At 39.0% G+C, this 24970-nt stretch overlaps 1 protein-coding gene across 1 annotated transcript; it reads right to left on the reverse strand.

Annotated features, from left to right (window-relative positions):
- Positions 1-319: 319 nt before the first annotated feature.
- On the reverse strand, positions 320-24476 carry xkr6a (XK, Kell blood group complex subunit-related family, member 6a). The gene is made up of 3 exons (XM_067454694.1): positions 23866-24476; positions 5227-5423; positions 320-1494 (listed from the first exon to the last, which is right to left on the reverse strand). The coding sequence occupies exons 1-3, from the start codon at positions 24453-24455 to the stop codon at positions 527-529; spliced, it is 1755 nt and encodes a 584-aa protein (XP_067310795.1). The 5' UTR covers positions 24456-24476; the 3' UTR covers positions 320-526.
- Positions 24477-24970: the final 494 nt, after the last annotated feature.

A 24970-nucleotide genomic window follows, 5' to 3' on the forward strand; every position in this document is an offset into this window, starting at 1 on the left:
ACGTGAACGCCCCTTTATTCAAGTTAAAAATTCTAGGTTATAGCGGGTGCTTTCTGTATACTTCAACTTGAGCATATTGATCAATGTAAGTGTGAAAATAAGCTCTGAAATATCAGATTAGCTAGTATAGATTAATAAAAGGTTTAAAATCACAAGGCGGTGTTGATGTGGTCAACCGATCTCCATTTTTCCAATGAAATGGTTTCCGCTGGCTGTAAACACCATGACGCATATATATATATATATATATATATATATATATATATATATATATATATATATATATATATATATATATATATATATATAGGGGGGCAGATATTGTAAAAAAAGAGACAGTATATACATACAAAATATATACACATCTTCAGGAGGCTATTCACGTAAAATAAAAAGTGCAATGCTTGATGCTTACACTTGCTGTTCCTCTTTTACACACATTTCTATCATTTATATGGAAACCAAAATGGCATGCATTTTGAGAAATGTAGCAGATCTGAAACTAAATGGAGGAGAAAGCCAGCCATCACAGCGACGACTCGTACTGTAGGAGCTCATACAGCAGCGATCCGTCCCTGTACCTGATCCCGGCGGTCGCGGGCGTAATGAACTGCAGGATGTTTATCGTCCTTCTCAAGCGCCTGTCCACGAAGTGCGCGTCCCAGGCTGGGTAGCGTTTCCTGGGCATGTCGATCTTGATTAGAGGTCCCTCCGGCCTGTAACGGCCTAAGGGAGTGGTGGGCTCTGGCGAGCGCACCTGAAACACGGGCAGGCAGGTGTCTGCTGTGGCATCATCCGGCTGGCCAAAGGCCCCCGTGGAAGCCCGATTGGGAGTGGGTTGAGACGCTCGCGGACCAGGAGTGGGTGCTATGGGCTCGGCCTCCGGGGGTAACGGAAGTCCCCAAAGAAGCTCGGCACAGCAGGAGCTAGCTAGCACCCTTATTTTAGGTCCCATCGGATGAAGGACCCCATAGTAGATGCCCATGAAAACCACCCCTGAGGCGAAGGTTAGGTAAACTCCACAGAGCACCGGCACAGCATAGGAGTCAGTGCTGATTGGGTCTCGGTAGGCGTACCACAGGCAAGTAAGCACCGTATTTTCGGCAAGCACCACGAAGTAGTAGATCACCATGCGGTACCGGGTTCGTCCCTCCTTCACGTTGAACCAGCAGAAGATGTAGATGATGCCCACCACCATGTTGAAGAGCACCTCTTCCCACTTGGACATGCAAAAATCAGTGCCTCCGTGCACAATCCAGAATGCCATGGCGCACCAGTGCACAACCACGAAGATGCCGAAGTAGATGTGGAAGATGGAAGCGAAGAGGGCGAAGGAGAGCACCCGAGAGGATATTGTGAAAAGCCTCCAGAAGATGTGGATCAGGGCACCTCTGTAGCTCATGCTCTTTTTGTCATCTCTGGAATCACGCAAGAGCTTGTGGTACGAAGCCAGGACCCAGGCCAGTGAGAGCAGGGATGCAACGGAGGAGACACCTGTGAGGTATTCATGACGAGAGACGTTCTTCAGAACTTAACCAGACTGCTTTGTAAAACGGTGGCAAGAACAATATGATAAGCTGGTCATGCCTCACAGTTTCCAGGTTCAAACACTCTATTAGATCCCAAAAGCAAACAACGCAAGGGATTTTTACACTGCAGGCACTGATTTTTTAATTCAACCCTAGATTACCATTATTCTAATTCATGTTTTAGGGGACCGTTTAGAAACGGGTTAAGCAGCCCCTTTTTACCCAAGGTTATGAAACCAGAACAGGGTTAGGAATTACTCAAGGTTAAGGTGCTAAAATTCACTGAAGATGATCATACACAGGGCAACTTTTGAGCAATGTTGCCAGCAAAGGGCAACCAGGTAAGACCCACGACTGATCTAAAGTATCCAGACAGAAATGTGTTGCCCTTTCTCAATTAGAAATTCAATCAATCAGTGCCCAAGCAACATCATTCGGCAACATTGCACAAAAAAAGTTGCCCTGTGTATCATCACCTTCACAGTTTGCTCTAGAACTACTTACAAATCGTGATCCCTAACTTTATCTGGACATAGAAATCACAGCTGGCTAAGTTGACAGCGATTAATCTTTTCTTAATCATTAAATAAAGTGGTGTATGGGACACTGGGAGCCCGGAGACTGTATTGTAAACTTGAAAGGTGTGCTATAAATAGAGTAGTCTCACTTGACATGGAGTAGAGGCTTGGACCCGGAAACATCTTTACAAGCCATTTCAGACCATACCTTTCAATAAAGCATGGCTTGAGTGACTTATTGCTTTAATAACATACATTTTACAGGTGCTTCTAAAAAAATTAGCATATTGTGATAAAGTTCATTATTTTCCATAATGTAATGATAAAAATTAAACTTTCATATATTTTAGATTCATTGCACACCAACTGAAAGATTTCAGGTCTTTTATTGTTTTAATACTGATGATTTTGGCATACAGCTCATGAAAACCCAAAATTCCTGTCTCAAAAAATTCGCATATTTCATCCGACCAATAAAAGAAAAGTGTTTTTAATACAAAAAAAGTCAACCTTCAAATAATTATGTTCAGTTATGCACTCAATACTTGGTCGGGAATCCTTTTGCAGAAATGACTGCTTCAATGCGGCGTGGCATGGAGGCGATCAGCCTGTGGCACTGCTGAGGTCTTATGGAGGCCCAGGATGCTTCGATAGCGGCCTTAAGCTCATCCAGAGTGTTGGGTCTTGCGTCTCTCAACTTTCTCTTCACAATATCCCACAGATTCTCTATGGGGTTCAGGTCAGGAGAGTTGGCAGGCCAATTGAGCGCAGTAATACCATGGTCAGTAAACCATTTACCAGTGGTTTTGGCACTGTGAGCAGGTGCCAGGTCGTGCTGAAAAACCAAATCTTCATCTCCATAAAGCTTTTCAGCAGATGGAAGCATGAAGTGCTCCAAAATCTCCTGAGAGCTAGCTGCATTGAACCTGCCCTTGATAAAACACAGTGGACCAACACCAGCAGCTGACAACGTTTACATGCACACCAGTAAGCTAATAACTAAAAAAAAATCAGCTTATTGAAATAATCAGTTTTCCCCGTTTACATGCAAACCAGTAAACTGACAAGGCAAGTAAACCGCGTTTACATGACTTTATTAATAAACCGGGTTATTTCCTTGTAGTGACGTCAAAAATAATAATGTCTGCATCTGACTCTGAGTTTTTCAATTGTTACGTCAGTCGTGATGTTAAAGAAAGCTTGCACCGTGTCAGCGGGAGATTTTCGGCTCATATTAGCCCTCATGCAGTTACAGATGCAGCGTTTTGACTGAACCTCTTCTACTTCTGCTGCATGAGAAGAGAATACATCTTTACGAATTTCTGGGTCTTAAAAGAGTCTGCGTTTGTGATATATGTCCTTATTTGATGCAAAATGCTAGCTTACTCTGTCTGGATGCATTTAAATCTGCTCCAAGTTATGCGTTTTCCTCACCTATCACACATGCGCACTTCAATAAGCCGACAGAAAGCAGGTTAAAGCGTTTACATGCAGCGCGAAATTGAGGTAAGAGGCAAAAAACTACCTGTCCTGACCGGTTTATGCTTACACCGTTTATGACCATACTCCCAAAAAAAAAAACGGGTTACTACGTTTACATGACCATGTTCATTGTTGGCTTATTTGGCATAATCGGCTTAAGAACGTGCATGTAAACGCACCCACTGACTGTGGGTACTTGACACTGGACTTCAGGCATTTTGGCATTTCCTTCTCCCCAGTCTTCCTCCAGACTCTGGCACCTTGATTTCCGAATGACATGCAAAATTTGAGCAACAGTCCAGTGCTGCATCTCTGTAACCCAAAAGTGTCTTGACCTGGGGAATGCGGCACCTGTAGCCCATTTCCTGCACACGCCTGTGCACGGTGGCTTTGGATGTTTCTACTCCAGACTCAGTCCACTGCTTCCGCAGGTCCCCCAAGGTCTGGAATCGGTCCTTCTCCACAATCTTCCTCAGGGTCTGGTTACCTCTTCTTGTTGTGCAGCGTTTTTTGCCACACTTTTTCCTTCCCACAGACTTCCCACTGAGGTGCCTTGATACAGCACTCTGAGAACAGCCTATTCGTTCAGAAATGTCTTTCTGTGTCTTACCCTCTCGCTTGAGGGTGTCAATGATGGCCTTCTGGACAGCAGTCAGGTCGGCAGTCTTACCCATGATTGCGGTTTTGCGTAATGAACCAGGCTGGGAGTTTTTAAAAGCCTCAGGAATCTTTTGCAGGTGTTTAGAGTTAATTAGTGGATTCAGATGATTAGGTTAATAGCTCGTTTAGAGAACCTTTTCATGATATGCTAATTTTTTGAGACAGGAATTTTGGGTTTTCATGAGCTGTATGCCAAAAATCATCAGTATTAAAACAATAAAAGACCTGAAATATTTCAGTTGGTGTGCAATGAATCTAAAATATATGAAAGTTTAATTTTTATCATTACATTATGGAAAATAATGAACTTTATCACAATATGCTAAATCTTTTAGAAGGACCTGTATATCTCAAACATCACAGAAATGCTCAGAATGTTGACTGGAAAGATTCTGGAGACATATTGCAGGTGGATTCTCATAGTGAGGTCTATGAGTGCTGCAGAGATTATGTAATTTTTGTAGGCAAATGAGCTCTGTGTTCAACAAAAGTTTATGATTCTTACACATTTTGTTCAGCAGGATAAATTAACAACTTTTATGAACATTGAATTTGGAAAGTTTGAGTTAGAATAGTTTGTAAGAGTGCAAGTATAAAGACAACAAAGCTGTGAACGTGGTTAGTGATGATGATGATGATGATGATGATGATGATGATGATGATGATGATGATGATAACCTCTGTAATCACGTTTAGCCACTTTTTAGCAACCACCTTTTAACGCTTGAAAAAAACATCATATGGGGTATTATTGATGTATTTTATGTTATAGAATAAAATGTGAATAAATCAAACTATGTTAACCACAGAGCTTATTTCAGGCATTTAACCAAAAACCCATTCAAAAAGACCTTTGACTTCAGGAGGATGAAACCCGAAGTGCAAAAATGCCAATTCATTTCTGAGTTTCAGGACTCAACCCTGCAGCACTCTCCAGATGTCTAGGTGACGTACAGGGATCTATTTAGCTAGCATTTATTGAGCATTATGACTTTAGATGATTTAACTAACTCCACTAATGGATGGTTCACACTCACACTGCAGTGTCTCAGCCCGGTTCTTCTGGATCATTATACAGAGTTGTAGCACCAGTTGGGGGGCACTCTCCAAAAACGTCTCCAGCAGGCGGAGCATGTTGACGTCAGCATACTCGTACATCATCGCCCAGTAAAAGCGCCGCCTGTGTTCCTTCTGTCGCCGACTCTGGATGCCCAGGTACATCGTGCGGATATACCTGTTCAGAAGATCATAAACATTAGTACAAACAAAAAATGCTGCCCCTGTGATTACAGGAAGCTAAAAAAGACAGCACTATTATTTGATTAATATATTGGTATCTCATCTTCAATGAATTTGAGTCACATAGCTAATATAAAGGGTCATCCGTAACTGGCGAGCATGCTTGGTAAAAATACATTTCGCGCAGCAGAAAACGAGGAAGGAAGCGATTTTGAGTACCAACATTTTGGGGGACAGACACGTTTACTTACTGGAGTAGGATTTTTCTCCATCTCTGGTAAGATAGCAATCATGTAGGTTTATTAATTATTAGTTGTTAAATGTCTTTCTAGATGGCTTTTTTATGGACCTACAATGCAGAAAACGCAAACATAATTGTGGAATTTCATGGAATTTGTCAAATTTTTGATGAATAAATAAGAAGCAGATCAGTACATTTATATCAAATCACGATATAGACTAGTGTTTGTGAATATTAAACTGCAAAAAAACTATATATCCTTGCATTTTCTGCATGTCTTTCGGTCACACACATTGGCTCTCGCTGGGTTTTCCATCTCTGCCACCTCACTATATGAGGACATGATGAATATATGAACAGAGCCACTATCATCTTATCATAAACACACAGAAACTGAAAGGTCTTCATGGCAACCCATCAAAATAAAACTTTGGTTTAACTTGACAGAAATGTATTACATTCACTTGTCTACGATGGCAGCAGACTTTATTTTGATCCACCCAATACCAGCAGTTGACTGTTGCAAACAGCGAATTGCAGGCTTAACCAGGGAGAAAGAAGCAGGCCTACACTATCATCTACCATGTTCGAGAGAAAAGAAGATTGAGGAAAGTGATGATGAAAGCTTGTAGCTAAGTGTGAGGGTGCTCCCTTGAGAACCAGACCAAAAACGTTATGTGCACCCCAGCAAATAAACATGCATCTCTGGAGTTTGGACAAAATGTTCTTGTAATTTTTTGGACGGATGGATGGATGGTATTTTAATTTCAGTGTGACAATCTAATGTTACACAGAAGGCACAGAACTACACAAATGTAATGCAAAAAAAATTCTGATAACAATAAGCAGCATAAATTGCACACAATTTTAAAGGAACTGTGTGTAAGAAATGTATTTCATTTAATCATAAATTGGGGGGTGAGGAGAGGGCACCGCTCTAAAGTCATTTGAACGTGATTGCAGAACCAGTTTTGGCCACAATCTTACGTACACTTCCTTTAAATGTTCCAAAAGTTCCACCATCACAATAAAGTAATTCCCAAACACATATCTGAACCATACCATGTTAGTGAAATTGTACAAATCTCGATACGTATGAAAAATAATAATAATTAAAAAAAACTAAACAATTACATTTGAAAATAATGTCATTTTTTACTCGCACTCAAGTTGTTTCAAACCTGTATGAATTTCTGTCTTCTGCTGAACACAAAATAATATATTATGAAGGATATGGATAACCAAAAAGATAGCAATAGCAATTGACTTCCATATTATGGGGAAAACAAATATGGAATTAAATGGGGCCATCTGGAACAACTTAAATGTGAGATAATAATGAAATTTTCATTTTTAGGTCAATTATCCCTTGAACGCACATTAGCAGGTTAGGATTTCATTAGGTTAAGGTCCAATAAATCTACATTATATATGGGGCTGCACCCAAGAATTAGAAACAAGAGTCCAGTTGTGCATTTGGTATGAGAAATGGATGGATGGATGGATGGATGGATGGATGGATGGATGGATGGATGGATGGATGGATGGATGGATGGATGGATGGAAAAGCATTCATTTCGAAACGATGTGCAATAAATTGTAACCTATCATTTTCACAGGCTGCCTGAGGCACAGCAACTCTGGCAGCACATCAGGCCGTGAGTGTGAATTATTTATGTCTATAAAATGAGCTCGAGCACATGGCAGCAGGAGTTTCCCATCAAGGGCAGACTTATTACATCAGCATTTCTCACACGGGTTTATGGAGGACCCCAAAATGCCACTCCTTTTTTGTACACCCACACTGTAAAAAATATTGTTGGTTTAACTTAAAAAAGTAAGTAACCTGGTTGCCTTAAAATTGTGAGTTTATTGAAATAAAATAAAAAATGTTGATACAATAAAGGAAATTGGTTTAATAAATAGAAACTCAAAATATTATTTTATCTAAACCACATAAAAAATGTGATAAATCATGAAAATAGCACAATTTGGTTTCACTGCATCTTCACAAATAAAACACACACAATTACCCAATATGCTTACAAAATATTTTAATAATATTTGAATAAAGGTTGTCGATTCTCAAAATTGTTCATTGTATGAACTCAAAATTTTAATTTCAATGAGCTCAAAATTAAGGCAACCAGGTAACTTATTTTTTAATTTTTTTTTTTTTTTACAGTGCAGGACAAAAGAAATATAGAAATGCAACAAAATAAGGTTGACAAGAAAATGTCACAGCTCAAGTGTTATTTTAGTACCATTGAGAAACTACTACTGAATTAGTTGTTTTATTGTTATTATTATGTTGTAGTTTTTTTTCTACAAAGCATTTATATATTTTTAGTTAAGTGTTCATTTTAATAGTTTTAACACAAGTCTTGCCAACTAGATGAAATAAAATTAATTACAAATATATAGATTTTTTATTTAAATTCAGTCAATGTTAATTTTATTTCAAGTAACATTTTGTTTTATGGTTTTATATTTATTTAACTATAAAAACCCCGCACCATTCACATACAGTACACCATCAAGCTAGAAATCTAGACGCACCCTAGCGGCAGCAAATCTAATCTGCCCGCAAGTGTTGTCTAGCAACTCTCAATACCCTTCTGAGCTGTAAACGCCAAACTCTGGTCGGGCCAATCACATCGTGTATAGAGTCGGCAGGCGGGGCCATAACAACGACGGCCAAGTTGCGTTTACGTGCTTCTAGTAAACACAGAAACTGGCGAACGGCGGTCTTTCGAATCAGCTTTGACCGCAACTCTGGAAGACTTGGAGTTAAGCTTTTCTCTGAGAAAAGAACAAAGAACGGCACTGAAGTCATTCTTAAAAAGGGAAGATGTATTCTGAGTTTTGCCGATCGGATACGGCAAATGTTTAATCTATGAACTAGCTCCGTTTCACCTTCGTTGCTCTTGTTGGTTGAAGCGCTATCCTATGGCGTGCAGAGGGAGTTTGAAAGACAACCGTTTATCCCGCCCCTCGGATTGAGCCCTGTCAATGGTGAGTTTCCAGACCAAACATCTTGATGTGGGTCTGGCTTGTCAGGCTACCATCAAGCGGATTGCACAGTTTAACTTGCACACTTTTGTAAATGGATGCTGTGTAATACGTAAACTGTGAAATATGTGATATATTTCACAGTTTACATATTACACTGCATCCATTTACAGTCCGTGTAGGATGTTTCTGCAATTTGATGATTAATGGCCAATATTGACTGTATGCAAACGCACGGACACCCTCTTTATGTTGATATATACCCAGCAGAAACTGCACTGCCTGAACCGGGATATTCTGTGTGATCCAGTAGGCTTCATAGTGTCAGACAGAGTCATATCTCAAATCTCTCTCATAGTAACACAGGATGTCCCGCAGTGAACGGCCTTTATTTGCTTTATGTTTCCAGCTGAATGAGTCATCGTACACAGCTGTGCCACAGATATCGACCCGGATGGGATGGGAATGGGTGCAAGTTACAGTAATGTTCGGTTTCATGTCACCTAAGCAGTTTCCCGTGTTAATCAATACCGCCTTAAAAGCATGGAGTGCATGTACTAAAATACCCCAGAATAAAGCTGATAAATCTAGACGCACAATAGCATAAGATGATGTACGGTGCAATACAATTACATGTTTTAGTAACACCAAGTTTCAGAAGACAGACAAAATGAATCATAATTAACCACAATGTAAAGATATGTACAATATTTTCAACTATTTATAATGTATAAACAAATGTCCTGCAATCTCTGCTTTTCTACTTCTTTATTTGTTTGATAAAAAATGCAGTCAAAACAGTACTATTGTAAATATTACTTTTCAAAATATATGTTTTCTAAATTAAATGTATCTTAAATTCCTGTGATCAAAGCTGAATTTTCAGCATCATTACACCAGTCTTCAGTGTCAGATGAGCCTTCAGAATCATTCTAATGTAAAGATTTGCTGCTCAAGAATCCTTTGCTTAGTAGTTTTTGAGCTTTCTATTCATCAAAGAATACCGAAAAAAATTAACAGCATTTATTTGAAATGGTCTTTGCGGTCATATTTGATGCATCTTTGCTGAATAAAAGAGCTAATTTCTTTCTTTCAATTTTTTTTTGTTTTCCCCCCAAACACAACGCTGCCTAAAGATGGTCATCATAAAAAAAGAAACACTAGAAAACCACAGCAACAGCTCTAGAAATGAGAGAATACAGATGTCCCATATTCGTGCATCCTTCCACTGCACTGATCGACTATCTCTCAGATGCTATAACAGTCATCTCAGAGAGATGATATTACAAAACTATGAATGAAAATAAACACGTTGGCACAGTCTTTTTAAGAGTAGATTTAGATTTGAAATAGAACTACAGAGATTTTCTCTCTATTCTCAATCTAGGTGTATGAATCTTGGATGAAAGATGTAAAATCCTGTGAGGAGCTCAGGAGTTTTCCCACTAAATCCTTCCTAGGGAATTTATGGAGAGAAAAAAAAAACGGTTTTCACTGTTTCATAACTCCCAACAAACATGTGGAGAGAGACAATGGGAAAATGATTGGGAACATAACGCATGCAAGTCTTGATAAAACAAAACAAAAATATTTTTCATTATGTCTCACTTCCAGTCAACTTTTGAATTAAAGGAAGTTGTTAGAAGCTATGAAACCTGTGACATGTTTTTGCTCTAATAATACGGAAACAGATGGACAGAAAAGAGGAGTGTATAGACAGAGAAGTAGACTTACACTCATCTCGACCCGTTCCGGAAGCCTCTTTCTGTCTCTCTTGCCCTCCGCTATGTGAGCGAGTAAACCTCCCTGTCCCAAACCAAACTGCTTCTGTCTAGATCATCAGTCCATCAGGGAAACTAAAGCAAAACAAACAGAACAAAATGGAGTCATGAAATGAGAATGGGGTGAGGGGAGAACACACAACAACCAAACTGCAACAGAATTATGGGATCGAGCAGACATCAAATGAAAATGGGTAAAATGACTCCAAAGACAAAAAGGCATAAATTAGAAACTTGTAAAGCTGAAGGACAGATGTGCTGTTTAATTCTGAACCTGGATACTACGTCTGAAATCTTTAGGCTGCTCAGTTTCTTGAACTACTAGATATTGCACACCTGAAGGTAAATATATGCATACATATGCATATATTCATCATAAATATGAATAGTTTGATATGATGATTCAATGGCTATAGAGCTTCACAAGAGTAAATAAACAGCATGAGCAGGGTCAGAAAATATAATCTGGGCTCTGAAAGTAAAACAAAATATGCCTCTACTTAAACGTCTTTGCAAAACTCCACAAAAAAATTAGCATATACATACAATTCACTTTAGTTTCCAAATGAAATGAACACAAGTGGCGGAAAAACACCAACAATGTTTATTCAGTGCTGCCAAATTAATGAACCGTGATTAATCGCACCTAACACAAACAATTGTTTAAATAATAATTATATTATTTTACATGCACTATCTTGCCAAAAGTATTGGGACAGCCCTATAAATCACTGAATTCAGGATATAAAAGGTGTATAAAATCAAGCACCTAGGCATGTTGACACGTCTACAAACATTTGTGAAAGAATGGGCCGCTCTCAGGAGCTCAGTGAATTCAAGGGAGGTACACTGATAGATTGCCACCTGTGCAATAAGTGCATTCGTGAAATGTCCTCACTACTAAATATTCTACAGACAACTGTTAGTTGCATTATAACAAAGTGGAAGCATTTGGGAACAACAGCAACATAGCCACAAAAAAAATCACATAGTGGGGTCAGCACATGCTGAGGAGCTGGATCAAAGTCTTATATCACCAAGTGCAATGCAATGTGTCAGATGCAGTGGTGTAAAGCACGCCGCCACTGGACTCTAAAGCAGTCGAGATGTGCTCTCTGGAGTGACCAATCACACTTCTCTGTCTGGCAATCTGATGGGTGAGTCTGGGTTTGGGTTTGGCGGTTACCAGGAGAACCATAATTGTCTGACTGCATTGTGCCAAGTGTAATATTTGGTGGAGGGGGGCTTATGGTGTAGGGTTGTTTTTCAGGGGTTGTACTTGGCCCCTTAGTTCCTGTGAAAGGAAATTTCATGCTCCCAACTTTGAGGGTTTGTTTGGATATATATTGTTTGGATATATATTGGTTAAAACTATGAGAGAGGTTTAGTGAGGTGGTTTATTATTTTCACTCAACAGACATTTAATTTCGAAACTAGTGCAATACATACAACATTACCAAATTCCCACCCGTTTCAATTTTTTGTTTTGTTTATGAATTTAGTTCCACTTACTGGACATTTACATTTCACTTTAAAAGTGTTATGAAATGTGCAAGAAGCAACATGATATCATTTTGCAAAAATGTTGTTTTCCAATGAGCCTGAATTGTAAAAAGTGCCCAAGAAATTTAAACCATGAGGGCAAAACAATGCGCAGAAACTCTATTCTAGTTATGCTAGATAAATTAATATCACATAAAATATGACAGTCAGTTATTAATCACAAAACAACCCTCCTTCAGGGTGATATGAAACTGTACATTATCCATAATTTATTAACAACAAAATAGGAAATTATATCATACAATAATATGGCCCCAAAAAAAGAGCTCCTTTAATGCAAACTGTGAGCAGTATATCAGAAAATGAAGGTTGCTCGGTTGATGCAAAACTGCCCCAGAATGTAAAATCCACACAAAAATGCCCCTGTAAATGGATTATTATCTAGGCCTTCAGAGTTGTACAAATATTGCATAAAATATTAGCTGGAAAAACACTGAATAGAAAGAAAACACTCTGACGACTTCAAAACCGCAAATACATTCAAACGCATGGTGACAGACATCAGTAGAGACCTGCATAATTCAACACAGGGAGCGGCAAATGATTTCAAATGCATTCCAGCAGAGCACTTATTGTTATGATATGTCATACATTATTTAAAGACACTTTTGTGTTGGATATTTATTTCATTTGTTTTCTAGTAAGTCACAGTATAAATTTAAAAAAAGTTCCAAGTCAAATTTCCATTATGTAAGCCGACAAACAACAGTTTCCCACATGTGGAGACAAATGCATACTGTAAATGCCAGCGGATAAAACAACCTACATGCTCCTTTTTCCTAAACTCGGGTGCATCCCAGAAAACAGCAGGAATGCATCTTATACTTTGACTCTGCACATTCAAACTGGGATACATAAAAGAAAGTATTTTAACAATTAAGTTTTTTTCAACATAGAACATTTCTTTAAAGTCACCATGAAATCAAAATTGACCAGTCTTATTTTTTAATGGAATACTTCAGTAAATATTTATTATGAATGATTTATCCTTACACAACATTTTTGTTGTTTATTTGCCAATCAAAATAATGTCACCTCCCTCTCGCAGCTCTTCTCTGACGAGTGTGTACTGGCGTGTCACTGGCAACCTGTCACTCACATGAGATCCACCAATAGAAAGCCACAACCATCCTATCAATTCCCCATGGACGAAATCAAAAAGTCCCAATATGGAAGAAAAGACTAATCACAACTTCCGTTTCATGCCATCTTTAATATATTCATCTCTGGTTGAAAATACTATAGTATTTGTGAAAGAAGAAAATGTTTGTGGTTGCACCTCCATTCGACCCCTAGATGAAGATTTCAGGTGCTATTTCTAGCAAGTACATCAATACTAAGAGAAAGATCCTGCTGAGACACTGTAAACTCTCTCTCAGCCGTTACTGAAACTCCCACAGGGAGGATAGATTCAGTTCACAAGCTTTATGCTTTTACCCTGAAACTTTCACAGATTGTGCCTGCAATCAATAATTGAACACAACTTTAACACTGAGGCTTATGGCACCTCAGGTTTTCACAGCAGAATCTTTTATAAGGAACTAGTCCGGGTTTACTCTATAAGAGCTTTAATAACGGAACAGGCTTTTGAGCACTTAAGCAATACAATCTAAGAAAACAGACTTTTAGTCAGATTTTTAGTTATTGAGACATCTGAGCATAAAGAACCACAAACATAAAAACATAAAAAGATTAGGTAAATCGGACAAAGCAGTTTGATGTAATATGAAAACAGAATGTGACTTTTAGAGCACAAGGAAAATGTTCATTCAACTTTCTAAAAAGTCATTAAAAACCCAACATAAACAACAACAGCCTGTTTAATTCCATCAGTTTGCACACAATATTATTAAAAAAAGTGCATTAAATGATCATCTTAGAAGAGCAAATAGCCTCAATATATCACTCATTGTAAATACTTTCTGTCTGGCTTATGTCAATCTTTGAAATTTAATCACTATACCACAAATCCCATTTTCAATTTTTCTGGTATTTCTGGTATTTTTAGTCGCAGCTGCAGAACGAATTCAAAAATTATAATCATTTTGAACAGTGATAAATGCAAAGGCTAAAAACTATATATAGATAGTATTCTCTGCTCAATAAATGTAATTACTCAATAAAAAGAAACAATAGTTAAGGCTAATTCAGTGGTCAGAGTTATCTGAAAGGTTAGATGGATCCTGGACGATTATATGGCTAAGTAGATGTAAGAGATACTCAGGTTTAGAAGCCAAACACATTATTAAATAGAATATGTCCCAATGCAAATTGACAGTTTTACATTGAATTAATTCCGGCTGCATGAATTGCATACAACTGTCTGCTGAATAAAAACAGATAACACTCAAGATTAAAGGGGGGGTGAAATGCTGTTTCATGCATACTGATCTTTTTACTCTGTTAAAGACTTGGAATCCCATACTAAACATAGACAAAGTTTCAAAAGTTAAGGTGGACGTTTGATGGGAGTATTTCTTTGTCAAAAATACTACTTCCGGTTAGTCATAAGTTTCGGCAAGTTTTTTGAGATCATGCGTCCCCTTTGACGTTAGTGGGGGCGGAATTTCCTTGTATGGGCCTTACGGACAATTCTACCGGAAGCGCGTGAGAGAGAGCGAGGGAGAGAGCGACAGCAACAGCCTACGCCCATCAAAGCGCTGGTTTGTAGGATGCTGGACAGGTGACAATTACACATAGCACATAATGTCACCAAAAAAGTGCGTTTTTGGTTGCCAGACCAAGACAGTCCTGCACAGATTCGCCAAAACCCCGCGTTAAGGCAACAGTGGATGTAATTTGCTTTTCCGGATCAGCAACTGAGTTGCGCGAATGTTTATATCTGTTCGCTGCATTTCGGTGCCGACTGTTTCATAAACAAGGCCCAGCTCGACACCGGATTTTCCCGATCGCCTAATGCTGAATGATGGAGCAGTCCCAACGTTAGAAGGGTGAGTGAGACTGCTTCAAATGTCTGTGTTTTTTTTAGTCCGCTTACCGTCTACACAAACCACGCGTAAACACACAAACACACGTGCACAACTGCACTTCCCACATGTACACCTTCAAAGACAAAAATACGACGATATAATTCAAGTATAAATATGTAAATAACACAAGCCGCTAAGCATATTATATAGTTAGTGTATAACTTGTACCACATACAGACGTCCTGCTCTAGTCGTTTTTGCTGCTGCTCCTGTTCAACTGCAGCCTCTGGGTCTGATTCCGGATCATAGATGTATGGCTGTATCTGATTAAAAGCCATATTTTTATTTTGAATAAAGTTTTTTTCCCGCTGTTAGGGATGACGGACTCGACTCAACACACAGCGCGCTGCTGCACACGTCATTATTTAGCTCCGCTCACACGACACGCCCCCACCCGCTCGGCTTTTTTCGGAAAGACTCGGAACAGCGCATCTTTCTTATATAATTATTAAAAAAATAAAGACTTTTCGGAGATATGCAGGATGCAATGCTACTCTATAGGTACTCAAGATTGACATGACACTGACTGAAACTGAGTGTTTCACCCCCCCTTTAAGCTTTTTTTAATAAAAATCATTAAGAATTTGGTTCTTCGTCACACAAATGAAGATCTTCATGATTACTTTTTCAATCACTTTAAATGATAATCAGATTTAATGTAGGCTTTTATTCAAATACCGTATAAACAATGATCATTGAAAATAAGCTCAACTGTACTTGCTTTGATGTGGAAGCTTAAAGGTGCTGCGAAACACGAGAAAGAACCTCATTGGTTCTTGCTGAAGCTCAAATGTGCTGCGAAACACGAGAATGAACCTCATTGGTTCTTGCTGAAGCTTAAAGGTGCTGCGAAACACGAGAATGAACCTCATTGGTTCTTGCAGAAGCTTAAAGGTGCAGCGAAACACGAGAATGAACCTCATTGGTTCTTGCTGAAGCTTAAAGGTGCTGCGAAACACGAGAATGAACCTCATTGGTTCTTGCAGAAGCTTAAAGGTGCAGCGAAACACGAGAATGAACCTCATTGGTTCTTGCTGAAGCTTAAAGGTGCTGCGAAACACGAGAATGAACCTCATTGGTTCTTGCAGAAGCTTAAAGGTGCAGCGAAACACGAGAATGAACCTCATTGGTTCTTGCAGAAGCTTAAAGGTGCAGCGAAACACGAGAATGAACCTCATTGGTTCTTGCAGAAGCTTAAAGGTGCAGCGAAACACGAGAATGAACCTCATTGGTTCTTGCTGAAGCTCAAATGTGCTGCGAAACACGAGAATGAACCTCATTGGTTCTTGCAGAAGCTTAAAGGTGCAGCGAAACACGAGAATGAACCTCATTGGTTCTTGCTGAAGCTCAAATGTGCTGCGAAACACGAGAATGAACCTCATTGGTTCTTGCAGAAGCTTAAAGGTGCTGCGGAACATGAGAATGAACCTCATTGGTTCTTGCAGAAGCTTAAAGGTGCAGCGAAACACGAGAATGAACCTCATTGGTTCTTGCTGAAGCTCAAATGTGCTGCGAAACACGAGAATGAACCTCATTGGTTCTTGCTGAAGCTCAAATGTGCTGCGAAACACGAGAATGAACCTCATTGGTTCTTGCAGAAGCTTAAAGGTTGCAGCGAAACACGAGAATGAACCTCATTGGTTCTTGCAGAAGCTTAAAGGTGCTGCGAAACACGAGAATGAACCTCATTGGTTCTTGCTGAAGCTCAAATGTGCTGCGAAACACGAGAATGAACCTCATTGGTTCTTGCAGAAGCTTAAAGGTTGCAGCGAAACACGAGAATGAACCTCATTGGTTCTTGCAGAAGCTTAAAAGTGGTGCGTAACACAAGAATGAACCTCATTGGTTCTTGAAGAAGCTTAAAGGTGCAGCAAATTAAAGGAATTAAAAATATCTTAATTTGTGTTCCGATGATGAATGAAAGTTTTACAGGTTTGGAACGACATGAGGGTGAGGAATTAATATTAATTCCTATTTAGAATTAACATTTAAACCTATTTTATTTCAGCTAGCTGCCAAGGCAAAATTTCATATTTTCGTTTAGCTTAACAAAAACTGAAATAAACATGAATATAAACTATAAAGACATTTAAACATTAAACAAACAAATAAAAAAAGAAAAAAGGGCAAAAGTTGTATACATTTTTTTACTAAAATTTAAATGAAATGAATGACTATAATCATGGGTGTCGGAAGTAAATAAAAAGTGGGTGGGTCAGTAGCAGAAATTGTAGGTGGGGAAATTGTTTTGTGGGGGGGTCTGGGGGTTCTCCCCCAGAAAAAAAAAAAGATTTCATAGATGTGATTTCCTGCATTATGGTGCGTTTGAGGCCATATCCCTTTCCAAAAAAGACCTCAAACCAGTCAATACAATAGTCTAATAAAAAGGCTATATTCATTTAACTGCCATAGAAATCAACAGTTTCACAGATAATGATAATTAACAAGTTGCATGTTTTTTATGCTCCGTGTCCAGACAGAAAAAGTGCCGTTTACTAAACGATTGATTGGGCCAGACAAAACTACAGTAATCACTGAATTATTTACCGTGGGTATAGTATAGAGTAGTGATAAGACGCATGGCATTAAGTTGACGCAAATCGAACATGTTCGAATCCGACTTTTGCCACACTCGCTCTACTCCCTTTCCCCATCACATATCAGATCGGAAAGGTATTTATTTTCAATAAAAAAGGAGAAAATATTAGAAAAGGGGAAATAAAGCGTTTAACATGTGTTTAATAATACGTTTCTTAATAAGTTGGGGTAGTCAAGGTACGCAGACGTGCTGAATTAGAGACGATAAAAGTGAGTGGGTCCAATATCATTGGTCTTAAAAAGTGGGTGGGTCTTGTCCCACCCACACACAATGGTTCCGACGCCCATGACTATAATAGTATACTAATGATTATAAAATAAATACATTTGGTTACTGCATATAAAAAAATACATTTGGTTACTTCTTTGCATTTCACCTCTGCTTTATCGTTCCAATAAACTTGCCATTGTACACTATGAAATTAGTTATTTGTGTTCCTCGGTTTTAAATTACTTTGGATAAAGTGTCTGCTAAATGCAGGAATGTAAATGTAAACTTAAAAAAGGGCAAAGAAAACATTACACACATTAACTAAAGTCTTATGCTAAAGTATGAACAGTGCACTTTTCCACATATGGACTTATATTGGAGTCCTTGTGTTGCATTTCCCATGTCATTCTACAGAAAGAGCACAAGCAAAATAAATCAACTGCATAAATGCTAAACATAAACAAGATAAATGTTGCATGAGTGGGTGGAGGCTTGTAAGAGCGATACGTGTCCCAGGAGCCGCTCGTGCTGTGGTTAAAGTGGAGGCAGTAAAAGCCCTGAGAGGTGTGAGCTCTGGGCCTTGGGGTTACTGAAAGTGCACTGAACAAATAGAGGATATTTCAGGTCAGTGTGTCACTGCCAACATCTAAAGCCACACCAACTGCTGGTCTGGCCTGCGCTGTGTTTTAAAGATCATGCTTATATAACAGGACCGCATGAACCCAGAGCTCACCATTTTCATAAGGATGTTGCCCAGAGCCTTTAATAACAGGTGCTAGAATGTAAATTAGATTTGTGCATTTTTTTAATAGGTCAATGACAGGTTTCTATGTGGCTTCTTACTGCCCCTATAGTGAAAATATATTGCTTAAGTCTGTGATATGGTCTAATTTATAGTTGAAGCATCTTTCCATAACAAGCCACAAGATTTGAGGAACCATTCATGTAGCACAATATTTGGTTTAGCTTAGCTCCTGGAACGCTTGGTTTTAATGGGGGCGTGCCGCACTGAAGAAATAAATGCCCACAGAATGTGTCTTGACAATGAGAATGTGTTTAGAGTTTTGCTGAAAAGTCTAAATAAGATCTGCAAATTGTGTTTTACCATGTGAAATGGTTTAAGGTATTGACAACAGCCTGCAAAATTAAAGTTCAGGCAACTGAAAACTTTGTTCAGCCAGTGGGTTTTAGTGTTTTAACAATTGAGAAAAACTGTAAAAGGTGCACTATGTAACTATGTAGAGATCGCCTATTCAAAACAAAAGGCATAGTTTGATGACGCCAAGTTTGAGTGCAGAATCTTGGGACATGTGGTCTTCACCTCATGGTCGGTGGGAAAGAATCGGGATAGGACTCGGGCAGGAATGAAGTTTGTGTGATTATTTACATTACTGTAGTATGAAGCAGAGCGGGACCGAGTGTTGTGGAGCTGAGCAAGGCCACTGGAGCGATTGTTAATAAGATGAACGCAACACACACCTCGTGAGCAGCGGGACTTTTATTATGCCACAGTTGCCGGCGCCATTTCCGCTCACGAGTTAACGCTGCTCTGTTTATCATATCAGATACATTTGTTACTCTGCGCGTTCACTCTGCAACTGCTGTGAGACTTGTTGCACACTGCAGTAAGAGTAAAGCGCTTCTGCAAAATAAAACGGAAATCGAGGCTAACGCATATGACGCAATTGACAGACGACTCCCTCAGACGTCCCGGTTAATTGGTTAAAATAGCAATTTTCTCACGATTTACTAATATGTGGAAACATTGGAGTACTCAAATAAACTAAATATATAACACTGGCTTAGTGTTTTTGGGATAATTTACTGAACATATTTTTTACAAAGTGCACCTTTAAGTTTTTAAAATTAAGTTTTTAGGAGAAAACAATCTGCCAAAAAGATAAGAAAAAAAATCTTGGTTTTCCTTTTGAATTAAGTTTTTTCTGATCCCATTGGCAGATCTCATTCTGTCTTTTTCCTTTTTTTTACATTTTGATATTTTTTTTAGAAACTAAGACAATATCTTATGTCATTTTGCTTCTCAAAACTGTATCTTGATTTAAGAATGTTTACATATTGGAACTGGAAAATAAACAAGTCAAAAATACTGAGTAAGAAAAATGTTTTTTTTTTATAGTACAGGTTGATTTTTGGGCCCAAGTTCAATATTTAGGGTTGAGGGTTTCTTCAAATCACTAACTTTAAATTCGCAATACCGAGCATACCTTACAAAACAGCATGTTACTTCTCAATGAAAACACCTAAATAAATTACTCACTGTAGAAAAATGCAAGTCATTAATCACAAAAGTCCCCTTCAGGGTGATACAAGATTTATTATCATGACTTTACATTATCCTCACATATTTATCAACCACACAACAATATGAAATATCATCAAATTATAATATGGCCACCAAAAAATAGCAAATCCAACACCAATTTGTCAGTGTATGTGCAATACCACGGCAATGCATTCCAAACCACCACCAATTAAATATAAACCAATAAACACCAAATAGGTATTAGAAAAATGAAGTCTTATGCTGTCACCGGGGTCCAAAAATCCTCTTGGTAATTTCTTTGATCCTATAAGACCAAATGCCACAGAATAACAACTGGACATGATCTGCATTTGTAAACTAAAATCAAGGAAGGGCTGAAAGGATTTTCTTGCTGTGAGAACTCAGAGTCAAGCTGGGGTCTTACACTCTTAACACAGCAATCAGCCCTCATCAGTGTTAGATCTCTGCCAAGGGAAGCATATGTGCATCCAGAGAGTGTGAGCGCTGCTGACGGGGAACACATTTTCTGCCTGTGCTTGCCAGCTTCTGGTCACCCCTGAGCTTGACAGATGATCTTAACCGGCGTGACAGTCAACTAATTGTCTTATTCAGGCCTGGAGAGACGCTGACTATTTCCTGTCGCCCTGCTGTAGAAGTAAAGCATCAACAATAATCTATTCTTACATATCCCTGGATACTCACAGTAAACAGGTTACAGTGGTGTATGGAATCACTGGCATTTATAGATACTGACCATAACAGAGCATTTATTTATTTGGATATGCTGTCATCTGGCAATTGAATTGTCTGGTAAATCATAGCCTACAATATTTCTCTAATCCATTACCTGCCTTAAAACTGAAATGAATACAAATATAGATACACTAACAACGAACATAACTAAGAATGACACATAACTAACAATGAGCAATACATTTATTAGTGTTTATTAATCTTTGCTGAATAGTCATCACTGTTCATGTTAGTTCGCAGTGCCTTAACTAATGTTAACAAATACAACTTTTGATTTTAATAATGTATTAGTAAATGTTGAAATTAACATTAACTACGATTAATAAATGCTGTAAAAGTATTGTTCATTATTAGCTTTTGTTAACTAATGTGGTTAACTAATGTTGACTAATGAAACTTTATTGTAAAGTGTTACACAAATATCTGAGAAATTGCTATTCAAAATTAATTCACCACTTTATATGACTGGTTAAACCATGAAGTCATTTAGTACCACTTCACCAAAAGACTGCATTTAAAGCACAAGCCAATTAGACTCATTGCACAAAATGTAGCCTGGTGTCGTAATAATGAGATCCTAGAAAGAATATGAGTCTGATACAGCTCCATTGGGCTGTGATTTTTGGGATTGTTAAGTCATAAAAAAAGTGGCATCTACGCTAATGTTAGTCTCTCTGTTTATCCTGAGGTTTACTGCAGTCAGCCGGACCCGGGCCGTATCCGGATCAGATGGTGGACCTGGGCCTGGACATGACCAGCTCATCCCTGAAGTGTCTGCAGAGAGAGTTTTATTTAAACTCCTCTGTAAATGCTGCATCGACATGACATCCTCATTAAACCCGTCTCTGGTGTGACGACTGAGATCCTTTGAATGTCCCTTTTAAATAATTGTTTAATCGACATGTCATCCTCAACAAACCTGTCTTCGATCTTTTAAATATTCAGATCTAATATGACTTCTGACCTGTAAGGTTGCCATATTAATAATCATACACTGTTTGTTAATAGGCCAGAGGAGAACTGGCACCCTGACTGAGTCTGGTTTCTCCCAAGGTTTATTTTTCTCCATCATGCCCTGATGGAGTTTTAGTTCCTTGCCAATGTCGCCTTTGGCTTGGCTTGCTCGGTTGGGGACACTGAAAGGTCAACTAAATATCCAAATAAATTTAATTACTAAACTAAATTAACAATTTCAACTATATTACTGATCTGCCCACATTGTCGCTATATGGTAATTGAAATGAGCTGATAACATCAAGTTAAGTCAAGTCACCCTTATTTATGTAGCGCTTTTACAATGACGATTGTTTCAGACAGCTTCACAGTGTCAAACAGGACAATATTCCAACAAAAATAGATTCGGCTATCCAGTCGTTTTGGAGAAAACGGTGATGTTATCAGCTAATTTTAATTTATCATATAATGACAATGTTGGTAGATCAGTAATATAGTTGATACAGTTCATTTAGTAATTAATTTTATTTGGATATTTAGTTGAAAATTTTAGTGTCCCCAACTGAGCAAGCCAAGCCAAAGGCGACAGTGGCAAGGAACCAAAACTCCATCAGGGCATGATGGAGAAAAATAAACCTTGGGAGAAACCAGACTCAGTCGGGATGCCACTTCTCCTCTGGCCTTTTATCAAACAGTGTATGTTTATTAATCTGGCAACCTTACAGGTCAGAAGTCATATTAGACCGAAAGGTTCGAGGTATCACGCACTAGACCGGTTTATTTAGGATGACGCGCCAATTACACACAAATGTGAATATTTGAATGATCAGAATGATCATGCCGGAGACGGGTTTATTTAGGATGATGTGTCGAGTAAATAATTATTAAATGTGAATATTCTAAAAATCTGAGTCATCATGCTGGAGACGGGCTTATTTAGGATGACGTGTCGAGTAAACAATTATTAAATATGAATATTCTAAAGTTCGGGATTGTCACGCCAGAGACAGTGTCATGAGGCAAATTCAGAAGAGACACTAAATACCCTTTTTTATATCACCGTTTTATCCAGAGCAGCTGTACAGCCATCAAATTCTGTTGCATTATTTTCCTGTTTTAACACTGTGAAGCTGCTTTGAAACAATGGGCATTGTAAAAAGCGCTATATAAACAATTTATTAATAATTAATAATGTTAAGAAATACAACTTTTGATTCATATAATGCCTATTAGTAAATGTTGAAATTAACATGAACAAATTAATAAATGTTGTAGAATGCTAACTAAAGTAGCCTATAGTTAACTAATGAAACTAATGAAAGAGATAAGCAAAATGCTAATCTTAGCCATGTCCAGCCTTGTTCCACGCTTATCACAATGTGTACTCCAGAGCCTCTCATGGATGAGACACATCAGGAGAATGCAACCCCTCACCAGAACACACACGCTTCTCAATCAGCATAAAATATGACCTTGAAACGGCTAAAATATTTACAACATCCTGAAGACAAGACAGAATACAAGCGACATCCTACAGTATCAAGCCCAAGCTGGATGCAGCAAAAACAACACAACCAGACCGAGTTTGTTTTCCTCTTGCAGAGGTCATTCAAGTAAATTAATTACAAGCTCTATCGATTTCACACTCTCAAGCACGAAGTGAGCCCGTCATTCTGCTGAAATGAACTGTTTGGCATCGTTACACAGATGGTTAGAGGACACGGAACGAGCCATAAAGCAAGAGAAAGAACAACATTTGTGTTTCAAACGAGCACTGCCTCTGAGATGATGGGAATCATCCGAAGCATCTGCATGCAGAATGGCTCTGTTGATGTGCGTTTGTTAACTGTGCATCATCTCTGGAGTGTGCACATCGATGTGATGTCACGCACCAGCCAAAACAACCATAAACCATCCTGTGCATCTGATCAAAACAAGCAGGCTGTTCCCTGTATAAATCACCACATTCTCCTCCTCCATAAACTGGACGGGTGCATCATCCTAAAAGCGTGTCAATGGACATTCTATTATCGTCACGTCAGCGTCTTACCTCCACACTTGTCCCATCTGAAGGATGTGCACACAGGCATGCCATATCCATATCGAGATCACACACCACCTGTCCCTGCCGTAAATGCGTGAGCTCAGATCCGCTGTGGCTTTCCTGCTGAGCCCCTCCACGGCCCCGAGCCCACCGCCCGTGTAATCCTGGACGAACCACCTGAAGCTCAGGATCTGGACCAGCACCGATGGCACCAGCACGAAGAACAGGGTGAGCCCGAACCACAGATAGTCCCGTTTTGAGTAGTAGTCCATGGCCAGCCACAAGTCCGTCCCTACGTCCCAGAACAAGACGAGCATCGCGAGGACGATCCAGAGGCAGTCCAGCCACAGGCGCTCCTCCGGCTGCTGCTGCTGGTGCTGATGCTGCGGCCGCTTGCCTTCTCCAGCATCACCATCGCCCAGCAGCGACCGCAGACACGCGCTCCTGCAGCCCCAGTAACACGACGACGTGTTGCAACAGTGGCAGATGTGTATGGCCGAGCTGTCCAGCGCATCGTCGTCGCCGACCGCTTCGTCCAGGTTGTGCAGCTGGGCGAAACCGGTAACGACCCCCACGCCATCGGATTTTGCTGCCATCTTGCTCTCTGTAACGCTTCATCCCCCCCTCTTCCGTGCTGCGTGACGTCACTTCCGCGATACCTGTGTGCGTGTATGTGTGTGTGTGTGTGTGTGTGTGTGTGTGTGTGTGTGTGTGTGTGTGTGTGTGTGTGTGTGTCAGACGATGCAACTTAAAAAGTCTATATATATATATAGATAGATGATAGATAGATAGATAGATAGATAGATAGATAGATAGATAGATAGATAGATAGATAGATAGATAGATAGATAGATAGATAGATAGATAGATAGATAGATAGATAGATAGATAGATGATATATATATAGATAGATAGATAGATAGATAGATAGATAGATAGATAGATAGATAGATAGATAGATAGATATTTAGATGATAGATAGATAGATAGATAGATAGATAGATAGATAGATAGATAGATAGATAGATAGATAGATAGATAGATAGATAGATAGATAGATAGATAGATAGATAGATAAAATACCAAATGTATTATGTCAGCATGTGTCACA

This window comes from Pseudorasbora parva, chromosome 10 (assembly GCF_024679245.1).
Source record: "Pseudorasbora parva isolate DD20220531a chromosome 10, ASM2467924v1, whole genome shotgun sequence".
Classification (NCBI taxonomy): Eukaryota; Metazoa; Chordata; class Actinopteri; order Cypriniformes; family Gobionidae; genus Pseudorasbora; species Pseudorasbora parva.